We start from the raw sequence: 13,549 nt of genomic DNA on the forward strand, positions 1-13,549 counted from the left end.
CCATGCTGAAGGAAACTTGGGAAGCATAACTCAGTATGGCCAGGGTTGGCCTTAAGAGCTGCAGGGCCCAGCTGGAAACATTTTTGTGGGGAGAGTCCTAGGTTCACAGCCAAGGTCTGTAGAATCTTGAATGGACTACATAAGTTGCCTTGAGTGGACTAGTGCCACTGGAATGGACTACATAAACTGGTTTAGTTTGTAAAGCTCCGCGCCCCCCATGCACACGCGCGCTCTCTCTCTCTCTCTCTCTCTCTCTCAATTGTAGTATAGGTTGTTTTTGCCTGTGGTTTTGGAGAGCACAGGGTTAGCCGATGCCAAGGTAAAGAGAATAAGCTGTGAGCAGTGGCACAAGTAGGGCAAGCAGTTTGCCTAAGAGCGCAGGGTTGCACAAGACCCCAGGGTGGTTGAATGGCTTGACTCGAGACTCCTGTTGCTTCTGATCCCTGAGAAATGGTGTGGTTTCAAACCTTCCACCATGAGGACTAGAAACCCTGCCAAGAATGCATGCATTCCTGTTGCAACAACAGTGCGTGTGGCATTGCCAACTTTCCCAGAGTGGAAAATGCCAAAGCCAAACTTGTTTCCATATGTGTGCATTTTGTAATTGTTTAGCATGGTGGGGGACGATGACAACGAATAGCCGGCCAACAGGCAAACCGCCCTCTTCCAAGCTTGAAGTGTTTTCCAAGCATAGTCAGTTTAAAAAGCCACCTTCCTTGCAATCTTAGTGGGGGGGAGGGGACAGCATGTCAGCTTTCTTGTCTTCCTCAGTTGCAAGTAGGAGCCTCTCCTCTCTACCCCCCCTTCATGGGGTGTGTCATTTTGGGAAGCTCCTTAGGCAAGGCCTTCCGCAAGCAAGGAGCCACAGGCCAAATGTATTTTGAAACCTCAGTCCACTGGCACTCTGGGCGCTAGCCCTAAATGACCTTTTCCCAACACTTAATGATGGCCATTGATTTTTGTCTGGAGCAAAGGGCTGGAAAAAACCCAGGGCTTTGCACACAAATTTCCCCCTCTTTTACAGAGAGCCTGTGGAGAGGAGGAAGCTGCAAGGACTTTGCCTGGAAGACGCTCTGGGTGCCCTGCCTGGAATTTTCCCGGGCCTGTTGTATAAACCTTGCCGGACTTGTAACAATCTCACATGAGACTTGCATGTGACTAGAGGGCTGTGAAGGCACCTTTGGGGAGGGCCCTGTGCATGAGGAGAGACTGACAACATTGCCAGGGTGGGGCAGTGGGTAGTGAGCCTCTTGTCACACCGCCTGAGTCAGTGGAAGACACGAGGAAGCTTGTACTTATGGGGCAGGGCTGGGGGGGGGAGGGAGGCCAGACAGACACATTGTATGAAACCACTTGGGCCGCTGTCCAGGGTGCGGCCTTCCCTGCTGGAGTGACTCAGAAATTCTCATTCCCCACCCAGTGCTGGCTGATACTGGTGCTTGGCCTGCTGCCGCAGGTGTTGCACAGCTCTGTCCGGGTAATGGTCCCCAAGGGAGTCCTGGGGAATCCCTTGCTGCAGTTCCTCATTCAGAAGGCACCTACTCCCCCTCCCGCTGGATCTGCCACTCCCACGCTAGGTATTCAAGCTGAGCCACCCTGCCCCACTCCACACCTGCCGCGTAAGACCTGGCAGGGCTGTGTCACACCTCTCCCTGACACAGATGCGTGCTCTGGCTTGCACGCACCGTGGCGCCCTTGCCATGTGCACACGGCTGGTTCTGTGGGGCCTCCTGGACAAGGAATGGCAGCCTGTCAGTGGCATCAATTGATGAATTGCATGCATGTCCTTTCTGTCTTGGCCTCTCCGTGCGGAGCTGTGTCCTCGTTCCTAATTTCTCCCGCGTTCGACATGCAACGGATGCTTGATGAGGCCTGGAAAAGTCCTAATGGCATCTTGGCGCCACCCCAAAACTGACAAACCGAAGTGGAGCCGCTCAGGAGGCCGCATTCCTCTCATTCCAAGTTCTCTGGCTCTTCTTCATCTCCTTCTACCCTCCCCTGAGCATGTTCCTTTTCTCTCCCCCACCCTACCTCAGCTGTCCTGGGGCTCATGGCTGCCTGCATTGACGTTTCCTTCGCCGATTCATGCAGTCCTGTGACACACACTGGGGTCCGGCCAAAGCCCCTCCTGAAACCTTTTCTCGGAATGTCTGGTGCATGTTTTGAGTGGTGTGCAGATGCTGGCCTGGTTGCTTGGTTCTCGCACTCTACCCTGAGGGCTTAACCCCTGAGATGGGAGTATTTCATTAAGGAGAACAGGCTGCTTGATTCCCTTCACTAGGCGGTACTTGTTAGCTGGCACGTTGATTTTATTGGGGGACATGGTTGAGACGTACAAAATGATGCAGGGGATGGATAGAGTGGACAGGGCAATATTCTTTTCCTTCTCACACAACACCAGAACCAACAGGCATCCACTAAAATCGTATGTTAGGAGAGTTAGAACAGACAAAAGAAAATATTTCTTGATCCAGTGTGTAATTAGACTGTGGAATTCCTTGCCACAGGATGTGGTGATGGCATTTGGCCTGGATGCCTTTAAAAGGGGATTGGACAAGTTTCTGGAGGAAAAGTCCATCACGGGTTACAAGCCATGATAGGTACATGCAGCCACCTGGTTTTAGAAGTGGGTTACCTCAGAACGCCGGATGCAAGGGAGTGCACCAGAACGCAGTTCCTTGTGGTCTTGCATGCTCCCTGAGGCATCTGTCAGATGCAGGAAACTGGACTAGACAGACCCTCGGCCTGATCCAGCAGGACGTTTCTTATGTTCCTATGGGGATCTGCACTTATGCGCTGCTGCATGCCACCATTGTTTGCTTGCAGCATGTGGACTGTGTGCACTCGATATCCCTTGATTCCCACCAATTTTGGGGAGTGCTGGAGCTTTTTTCCTAAAACAAAAAACACAGAAAAACCCCATGAATTTTCCCATAGCCCCCACCGCTCTGCACCCAAATAACCCCTTCTGTCCTTCTTCCCTCCCAATGTGCATGGGTACCCAATGTGCCACGTGCGTGTTGCCCACAGTGCTAAGAGGGTATTGCTTCTGGACTGTTGTGTAGCACTATGACACATTCGCAAAGTGCTTTGCATGCTTTAGATCTGCAGGGGGGAGGAGGCGGATTTCCCCCCATTTTCACTTTTCTAAAAGCCCAGGTCTGACGTGACTTCCGGAGCATCATTTTGAGCTCAGCACCGGGCTATACAATCATTAGCTACAGCTCTGCCTGTATCTGTGGGAGAATAGCTCTCCCAATGTAGCTTAGTGTCACATCATTTTCAGCCCTTGAACTCGCTTCCTGTGAGCATATCTTGTTACCATTTGCGGACAGCAAAGAGCCAGCAAGACAGGAAAGCTGCAATCATAGGCATTTGTGGAGGGGGGGGGGATTTTTGAACCGTGGTTAATTGAAACCACAGATACTGGCTCCACGGATACGGGAGGGATGCCTCATCCCAAACTCCAACCCATAGGCCACATCCTTTTCTCCCTGCCCAGCAACACACACCACCTTCATCCTGTTGGATAAAGCAACTGCCAGGCTGAGTCACTCACTCTTGCTGAGAGCCCAACCAGGGCGGGGAGGGGGGGCAAAAACCAATCCCACAGCTGCCAGTTTTGCAAATATTTATGTCCTATTGTGAAAATCCTTAGTTAAATACATGTCAATTTTCTATGATTGACCCACTTTGGGCCACCGTAGGAGCAAGGCTGAGCGATGTGGCTCTGGCAGCTGAAAGTTTAGGGAACCCCTCATTTAGATCAGTTCTTACAACAGCCCTGTGATTTTTTAGAGAGAAAGAGAGATCCACCTCTTCTTTATTTTTCTGTTCTGATCTGCTCTTTATATTGCAGAAGCATCTCACATTGTTTGCATCCAACTCCATAGCCTATTATTACAGGCACCCCTCCCGTATCCACAGAGCCAGTATCTGTGGTTTCAATTAACCATGGTTCAAAAATCCCCCCTCCCCCCGCAAATGCCTGTGCCTCTGATTGCAGGCTTCCTGTTGCTGTCTCCTCTGTCTTGCCGGCTCTTTGCTGTCTGCAAACACTAACAGGAAATGCTTACAAGAAATGGGCTGAAAATAATGTGACACTAAGCTAAATTGGGGGAGCTATGCCCCACAGATACCAGCAGTGGCGTACCTAATGATCGTGTCGCCCGGTGCCAAGCTCAAAATGATGCCCCGGAAGTGATGTCAGGCCTGGGCTCTTAAAAAAATGAAAATGGGGGAAGATTTGCCCCCCCCGCTTGCTCTGCTGGTGCCCCCTTCCAGCTTCCACCATATTAAGATCTTTTTGGTTCCCTGCTGTATTGTACTAACACCCGATTGGCTCTCAGAGCAATCAGTCTCATTGGTCAGTTTTCAGTTAAGAAAATCCAGTTTTTGTTATATAATCCGGTTGTGTTTTTATTTTCTGTTTGTTTTTATCTTCTGGTTATTTGGCTATAACTTTTGATGGAATAGAGATATTTAGATGTGGTTTGTTTCATTGCATTTGGCATTAATTTCTGCATTGAATGGTGTATAACATGATGACATTATTTGCAAATACAAAGGTTTTCATTTTGGCTACTGGTGTCAAGCTCAGGTTGTTACCCCCCCCCCAAGCTTATTGCCTGGTGCACTTGCTACCCCCTGCATCCCCGTAGCTACACCACTGGATACAGGAGCCTGTGTATCTTGTTCCATTGCTGAAATTGGGGAAACACACCCAAATTTGGGGGGGGAAAGCCCTGTAAGGTGGACTAATATTATTCTCATAGTGTAGATGTGGGGCTTGCTGAAGATCCAAGAGATGTTTGGATCTTCCTGACTTTCACTTCTAGCCAATATCTTTTATATCAGCTCTTGAAAACTTGTCAAAAACGCAACACCTCACCTCTGGCAAAAACCCATTTTTTAAATGGGTTTTGGGTGTGTCTTTCTCCTCTGAGGAAGCCACCGGTTTCTGTGCTGCTTGGTACCGTGCAATTTGTGGCTAGACATACCTGCTGCCTTTCTCTCCCCCTGCTTTTCTGCAGGGCTTCTCAACCTGAGTCTCAGACTTCCTCGATAGGGTGTTGGCCTTTCCATTTGAACCTCCTCAGCTAAAACTACCTTATTGTTTAGAGAGAGATGGGTGTTGAACCTGAATGTTATTGGTGTGATGGCTGGATTTATATCCTGCTGGGCCTGTTGTATCTTCTGTCTGGGGACCAGGGCCAGGATCAGGGCAGAGGGAAGAGTTTCACTCCAAAATACGATGCTCCACTGGGTCTAAGGCTAGGTCTGGTCTGTCTTAAACTGCAATCCGGTTTTGAAATTAGAACCCTTTGACCTTATTATAGGACTACTCACATAATGTTATCCTACTTGTATGTTTTCACATGAACAACTGAGTGTCAGTGGTAGGCAACCTGCGGCCCTTTGGTAGCCCACACATAGCACTCCATTGAGAAAGAGAGAGAGAAACAGTCAAGTATTCTTTCAAACAAGTATTCTGGTTGTCCAGAGGTACCACTCCTGTCTTGCCAGTTATTTAGGTGCTGCATGAAGGCACTCTGTGCATGGATGCACCCTTGGTATAATGACACCCTCTGGCAAGGATTATCTCTGGGCTGGGCCTTTCTTTGTAGCAAGAACGGCCAGTTGGCAACTCTTGGGAAGGATCTGACTGCATCCTCCCTCTCCCGCCAGGTAATTGCATCTTCTGAGGCACTACCTGGATTAAATTGAGAGAGTCTAGAGCTTGGCCAAAGTTTCACTCACTGGGAAAAGAGGGGTGGTTTTTTTCAAGCTGAGAAATGAAACAACCCAGTTGGAGTGAGCCCAAGACCTCTCCGTGTCTGAGGGGGCTTGCCAGCTGCCACATCTGCTCCTCCTTCCCCTGGTCCCTGAGTTAGAAAGGGTGAGGGGGCAGAGCAAGAGAAGGACAGTGGTGGGCTAGAACATATCCTCTCCTCCACACTTTCTCTTTCATTCCATTCCCCATTTTATTTTCAAATCCAGGGGGTGAAGAGAGTGACGGATCATCACCCCGCCAACTGATCACCTGAGACTGACCGCTTAAGCTGGTCTCATGATTGGACCAACCCTATGCACTCTGATTTTAACGTTGCTTCTCTGCCTCCTTGCTTTATTTTATACGTTGCACGTGTGCAATGTGTAGATCTACATACAGGTGCTCCTCAACTGTTAGATGATGCCAACTTGGGGGTCAGCAGTATACTTCCTGCGCCTGGAGAAGGAAGCAATACTCTCCCTCCCTCTCAGAACAGAAATGAGCTATCCCTGAAGTGCAGTTAGCATCACAGTGCCATTTGCTCAGGTCTTGTAGAGCACACCTTTCCTTTTACCATGCCATCATTTCTGTAAATTCCTCCCTTCCCCCTCCCTCTCTCATTGCAGTTTGCCCTGCCCACCCCCTCCCCGCGATTTAATTCCCCCTAATGAATTCTAGCTCCCAGCCACATCAAAGCCACACGTGCATTCCTGCAGAGAGGATATAAAAGAAGCGGCTCCTTCGCTTCCCTCCCCCATGACCCCATCATCAGTTTCAGAGTCTGGCATTGGGGCAGAAGAGGTATCCAACCCCTCCCTGTGTTCTGTAGCTGGAGCCAGCACCTCGCCTGGTGAAGGGATGCTAGACTGGTGGCGCAGGACTGCATTTGATCCCTGCATGGGAAGGCTGCTCTGTGTTCATCCAGGAGGCAGGAAGGCATATTAGGGTAGTTCATGGCCATGCCATCTGTGCCTCATTTTGAAAGCCCATCTAGCTGAGACCCTCTGGGAGAGGCAAGCTGCCTCTGCTGAAATAGCTCCCCTTTTTTTTCTTTTTCTTTTTACAGGAGGGAGTGCAAGATGAGAGGACAGAACTAAGACTACCCGAAGTTCAGGCAGGGATTAGTTGCGTACACCAGACCCAGAAATGGTGTTTCTCAAAGGAGGTCTTGAAATCCATGTGCCCCAAAATAAACACTACCCCCTCTGGGTTCTCAGTCTTTCGCGGTAACTAGTTACACATTGCCAGTGTTTTTTTCTTTGTAATCATGAGAGCTAGGAACACATGTTTTTGTTTTTTTTTTTTTGTTTGAAGCCTGATTCTGTGTGTTTAGATTTCAAAGATTTGTTGTAAACCAGTGTTTCTCAAACTGTGGGTCGGGACCCACTAGGTGGGTCATGAGCAAATATCAGGCGGGTCCCCATTCATTTCAATATTTTTAATATTTTAGATTTAATGCTATGTGACTGCATTTGGGGAAATGTTACAGCTCTGTACTTTTAACAGGCTACTACGTATATTCTTTTAACAATGATAGTCAATGGAACTTACTCCTGGGTAAGTGTGGGTAGGATTGCAGCCTAGGAGTGTATAAAATTTTCCTGCTTAATGATGTCACTTCCGGTCATGACATCACTTCCAGTGGGTCCTGACAGATTCTCATAATAAAAAGTGAGTCTAAAAAGTGGGTGCTAAATGTGTGAGAACCACTGTTGTAAGCTGTAACCACTGTTGTAAGTTGTGTATTGTGTATGGATCGTTTTGTTAACCCTCTAGAACGTCTTGGAAAGGTGGCATGCTACTCATAAGTAAGGTGCCTTTTTTCTTACAAAAATCAACTTCATGTTTCTGTATATAGTTAGTGTTTCCACATAGATGAACTTCCTTTTTTTCCTTCAGGCGGGCATAGAAATATTAATGGGGGAACTTGCTGATTAGTTGCTTTGAGGAATGTCTTAAGCAGTGCCACTCCTTGACTGCATAGAACTAGATTTTTTGTCTTCACTAATAACCTTCTTCTTCTGATTCCAGGTCTCAGCAGTTTTCTCCCAGCCAGGCCAATGGAGAAAGTTCCCCAGAAATGTTGTCTATAAGGTTTCAGGTGCGTATATAAAAACCCTATTCAGCAATATCTTGACTCTTGTTGCTTTGCTCTTTCAACTGTTTTCAGTTATAAATACTTCAAATTTCACCCACATGCTTTCCTCTTTTGTCCAATTTCACCCAACCTTCCATGAAGTTTGTCGATGTTCTTATGTTTATTTTTTTTTTAAGTCTTTGCACATACTTAAATGTGTTATATAGTTATAGCTGGTGTACTTGGGGGGTGAGGGGGGTCAAATGCCCTGGGGCCATGTCCCGATGGGGGGCATTGCCATGGCCCCCTCCCCCTGTTGCCCTTTTTTCCCTTTCTGGCCTGTTTACTGGGCCTTAGAAGGCCATCTGAGGCCCCTGGAAGGCCTAAAAACATCACTTCCCAGTCTTCTTCAAACACTTCAAACTTTAGATATAGGCTGATGGGTTCTGAGCTGTCTGTGACAGATCAGGAGAGAGATCTTGCGGTGGTGGTGGACAGGTCGAGGAAAGTGTTGACTCAATGTGAGGCGGCAGTAAAGAAGGCCAATTCTATGCTTGGGATCATTAGAAAAGGTATTGAGAACAAAACGGCTAATATTATAATGCCGTTGTACAAATCTATGGTAAGGCCACACCTGGAGTATTGTGTCCAGTTCTGGTCGCCTTATGAGGAAAGGCCTCTTCAGCCTAGAAAAGAGACGCCTGAGGAGGGGCATGATTGAGACATACGAAATTATGCATGGGAAGGATAGAGTGGATAGGGAGATGCTCTTTACACTCTCACATAACACCAGAACCAGGGGACATCCGCTAAAATTGAGTGTTGGGAGGGTTAGGACAGACAAAAGAACATATTTCTTTACTCAGCGTGTGGTCGGTCTGTGGAACTCCTTGCCACAGGATGTGGTGCTGGCGTCTAGCCTGGACGCCTTTAAAAGGGGATTGGACAAATTTCTGGAGGAAAAATCCATTACGGGGTACAAGCCATGATGTGTATGCGCAACCTCCTGATTTTAGAAATGGGTTATGTCAGAATGCCAGATGCAAGGGAGGGCACCAGGATGAGGTCTCTTGTTATCTGTTGTGCTCCTTGGGGCATTTGGTGGGCCGCTGTGAGATACAGGAAGCTGGACTAGATGGGCCTATGGCCTGATCCAGTGGGGCTGTTCTTATGTTCTTAACTACAATTCCCAGGAGGCCTTGCAGGTCTCTTGTTATCTGGTGTGCTCCCTGGGGCATTTGGTGGGCCGCTGTGAGATACAGGAAGCTGGACTAGATGGGCCTATGGCCTGATCCAGTGGGGCTGTTCTTATGTTCTTAACTACAATTCCCAGGAGGCCTTGCAGGTCTCTTGTTATCTGGTGTGCTCCCTGGGGCATTTGGTGGGCCACTGTGAGATACGGGAAGCTGGACTAGATGGGCCTATGGCCTGATCCAGTGGGGCTGTTCTTATGTTCTTACTGGAAGTGACTTTTTAGACTCTCGGGCTGCACGGGGGGGGGGGTGTGGCGGCATCCTGTGCTCCTGGCCCAGGGCAGCACCGGGGCCAGGATCACAAGTGTTAGTTACTTATGTTTTTTGCCAGCCAAAATAAATTTGAAAGGTAAATAAGGCTCTGCTCTGACATTCATCCATTTCTTTAAATTTTCATCCATGCTGTGGTCCCTCACTAGATGAAAGTGCAAGGTAGTGCTATGTATATGGCTTTTGTTTTGTGTAAATAAATATATGGTTATTTGCATAAACTGTTCATCACAGGGCTACCCATGTTTCAATCCAGGATGGTCAAAAAGGTGCATGCCTGAGTTCGCTTTGGACAGACCTGGATCAGCACATGTGCAACCCTATGCTGAAATGTTTGCGGAACAGCCAGGTCTCCCTGGTCCACGCAGTGCACCTTTCTGGTTTTTTTTTGTAAACACACATAGGCAGGCATCTTATACCTGAAATCTGTTGCACCATAAAGTCAGGGCCATAATGTCTCTTTGATTTTAAGTTTGTTTTTTTAAAGGAAGAATTCCACATGGGCAAAAATGTGAATAAACATAAAAGAAAACAGACTAGGCAACAAAAAAAATGTCTGTTGAACAGCTGTTGTTGACAGTTATATTTTCCAGTGGTTGGCCTGTTTCTCATAATGGCTAAGTCATGTGTTATGTAGTCTACTAAAACTTTCTGTAAGCTTTCCTACTTCCAGCTATATCAATAAACCTCCACAATAGATGGAAAAGTGTCCATTTTCTGGTATCTCACCTAAACTATTTTGGCAGCAAGACGTGGAAGTCCGTTCGGTAGACGAAAGATTTGTAAAGAATTGTGTACCCCCCAAATCAAACATACTGCTTCACAGAGAGGTGTCCATTTTTGCTATGCGTTCAAAAATCTGGTGAGAATGGAAAAGATGCTGGCAATGAAAAACTATTTGAACTCAAATCAATTTGAACTTGAACTTGAACTTGTGGCCCGCTTCTGCACCCTGTTAAAGCAAGTAGCAAGTTGGCTAATATAGCATAACAGCATTGAACACTAACCAAGCTATAAATGTATGTAGTCAAGAAATCCAAAAAGCAACCAGTCATAAATATGATCAAAGCAAAAGCCCTAACTGGACTAAAGAACAGTAGAGAGATAATGGATAAAATCAATAAAAAGCCAAATGGAACGAGTATAGCTTTGTTCCTCATTTAAAGGCTGAGAATGACTAGGTCAGCGAGATGTCTTGTGTTCCTCTACTGAGTGCCACTACTTGGTGGTGCTACTAAGAAGGCTCTGCCCTATATTTTCACTACTGATAAGTAGAGGTGATTGGCTCTGGTGAGTAAGATAGGATTGCAGCTTAGGTCTTACTGTACACAATGGGCTTACTTCTTATTACTAGTTATTTGATTATTCTCTGTAAACCGCTTTGTGAACATTTAGTTGAAAAGCGGTATATAAATACTGTTATTATTATTACTTCTCAGTAAAACAGATAACACCGTTTTCAAACACCTGATAGGATGTGGAACACAGCCTCTGATGGCAAATGCAGTGATTTGGTCGATTCATTTATGACAGGGGTGTCAGATAATGCCCACTGGCCAAATGCAGACCCCAGAAGCAATTTATTCAGCCCTCATTATAATTGGGCTCTCCAAACATGATAATTGGGCTCTTTCTTATCTTGAAATCATGAGCAAGATTTGCACATTTTCTCTTCTGTCATTTGCAGCTAATGAGTTTCAGTCTAAGCAAGTGCTTCTGTTTGGTCATCAACTGCTTAATGTTGTCATTTCCTGCTTAATGTTGTCACTTTCGCCCCTCGGGAGGTGGCATAAATGTTATTTGGTCCACTATATGAAATAAGTATGACACCCCTGGCCTATGGTGTATGTATCCTGTTAAGGTTGCCTGGAGTGTGGTAAAGTGTGCAGTACGTTTGATATTGCTTTGCTATACAAGTGTGTGCCACTTAACAACGGGGATATGTTCTCTAATCCCTGTTATGCGATTAGGTTGTTAAGTGAACGTTCAGCCCAACCTATTGCCCTCATTGTGTAAACAGACATTCCCTGCCAGAAACTAGCTGGCTGCACAGGTTACTAGAGACTGATTACCTCTCTTTGCATTAAGAGCCTCTTTGTTGGGGAAACAGACACACTGGGGCAGGCTGTGGGAGACCCAACTGCCTCATTAAGAGCCTCTTTGTTGTGCTTTGACCACCTTCATACATGTGGTCACTAAGCAGAAGGTTGTTAGGTGACACATGTCTGTATTTGCAGCAAAAGATTGGTGTAGCTGAAAAGGGGGGGTGCAACTGAAAGCTTGAGGCTCCAGTGAACTTGGGCCCCCATGAATGAGTCAGCACAAGCGGCTGATGGAGGAAGAATGGCTCTGAGGTGTCTATTTTCAGAGATGGAACTTCTCAGTTGGCGTTGTGTCACAAGAAATATGCAAAAACTTTCGTTAATCATAGGTTGTTCACATAATTCTGTGCAACATGAGCCTCTTGGCTAGATAATTCCCTGCAATGCACCCTTGGCTCTTGGGGCCAAACGACATGCAGGGCATTATTGCAAGCATGCCAGGTCTTTTATTTTAGTAAAAAGTATGTGCCTGGGGTCCCGATCAGGACTCCCCCCCCCACACACACAGGTGAACTTTGACAAGTAAGAAATGCTTCCATTGGTGCCAATGGAAATGTGTTTTCCTTATTAAAAAGCATGTGGAGAAGGTCTCTGAACGCATGCCATTTCCACAGGAAAACAGCTCTGTTATACGCAGTGATGTTAACACTGCATGTAATTTGGCACTTAGTTATCTCTTTAAGCAGAAAGGGGCAAATGAGGCGCATGCTTTGACATGTGCGATATCCAGCAGTGGCGCTCTGCCAGGACGTAAACTTGGAACGGTATCTTTAGTATGTTGAGAATGTCAGCTTTCTCATAAAGTTCTCTGGCCCTTGCAGACCCATGCAGATTGCGTGTGGCTGCTTGTCCGCGTCCCTGCATGTATGTTTTCAGGAGGGGGGGGCAGGACTCATGCCCAAGCACCAAAATGTCTTGACGTTGTTTTTGTAACTGTCTGCCTTAGGATGTTGTGAGAACCAGGGATGATGGCCAGAGTTCGCTGAGATCTTCCTACTCCAGCCCAGCGTCCATCAGTCCACGGCCCAGCAGCCCCTACTCTCCTTCGTCCCCTGGATACCAGCCTTGCAGTCCGTACAGTCCCCCGAGGTCCAACCTGCCCAACGAGGGCAGTGGGGAGTCTGTGATGAACAACCGCAGGTACATAAGACGTGACCTTCTGCACAAAACCAAGTCCCTGTCTAGCCTCGCATTCTCTTGCTGACAGTTTCTGCCCAGGTGCCGAAAGTGTTGGCAAGTGGGACATAAAGAGAGCAGCCTTCCCTCCATTGCCCACCAGAAATTGATACAATGGGCCCTTGGTGTCCGTGGGGACTTCCGCTAAAGGACCCCTGTGGATACCAAATTTAGCAGATAATGAAATCCATGGGAGGGCTGACACGGTGCTGCAATTACTTACCTGGGAGCTGTGACCAGCATCCAGAGGTCAGGTGTGGCCTCCTGGCCTCCTTACAACACCTCACAGATATGACTGGAAGGCACTTGTAGTTTGTGCTAGCAACTTCTGTTTGTTCCCAGGAGGTGTTCTGAGGTACAGGAAGGCCACACGATGCTTCCCCGACCCTCAGAACCCCTCCGGATAGGACAGGAAGTTGCTGGTGCAGACTGAAAGTACCTTCTTGGAGGTCCTCTGAAGCCCTCCAGCCATGGGCTCAGCATTTGTGGATACTCACATCTGCAAGCCAGTGGATAAGGAGGGCCCACTGTACTGGAGAGGTCTTGCATCCTGAATATGTATTCTCTTGAGATATCTTGGTTAATAATAGCTGCTAACCGAACACTCCTTCGTACTTCCCTCATTGTGTTTATAATGATAAAATAATCCATTTTTGTTGGCATTTGTTTTGCCAACTTTGTTTTGCCAAGTTTGTTCTCCTTTTTATTCTCTCCATTGGTGGTATGGCTTTCATTTTCTGTAGAAAGTCAGTTTGCCTTCTATATAGCATTAGCGAACCCTCTGATTAGCCATGCTGGCATCCTCTTTGACTTGTTTCTGCCTGTCTTAATCTGCTTTGTTTCCTATCATGAGCAATTTGCCCTGAAGCACTTTGATGCTTCCTAATATCCTTATCTT

At 47.1% G+C, this 13,549-nt stretch overlaps 1 protein-coding gene across 1 annotated transcript in view; it reads left to right on the plus strand.

Moving 5' to 3' along the window:
* Positions 1 to 13,549, plus strand: part of PDLIM2 (PDZ and LIM domain 2) — a 62,565-nt gene that overhangs the window by 24,202 nt on the left and 24,814 nt on the right. Inside the window, exons 4-5 of the mRNA XM_066639603.1 lie at positions 7,805 to 7,874; positions 12,422 to 12,615. Coding sequence (XP_066495700.1) covers positions 7,805 to 7,874; positions 12,422 to 12,615 — 264 coding nt within the window. The remainder of the gene's footprint in view (positions 1 to 7,804; positions 7,875 to 12,421; positions 12,616 to 13,549) is intronic.

Source organism: Tiliqua scincoides, chromosome 11, assembly GCF_035046505.1.
Source record: "Tiliqua scincoides isolate rTilSci1 chromosome 11, rTilSci1.hap2, whole genome shotgun sequence".
Taxonomy (NCBI): domain Eukaryota; kingdom Metazoa; phylum Chordata; class Lepidosauria; order Squamata; family Scincidae; genus Tiliqua; species Tiliqua scincoides.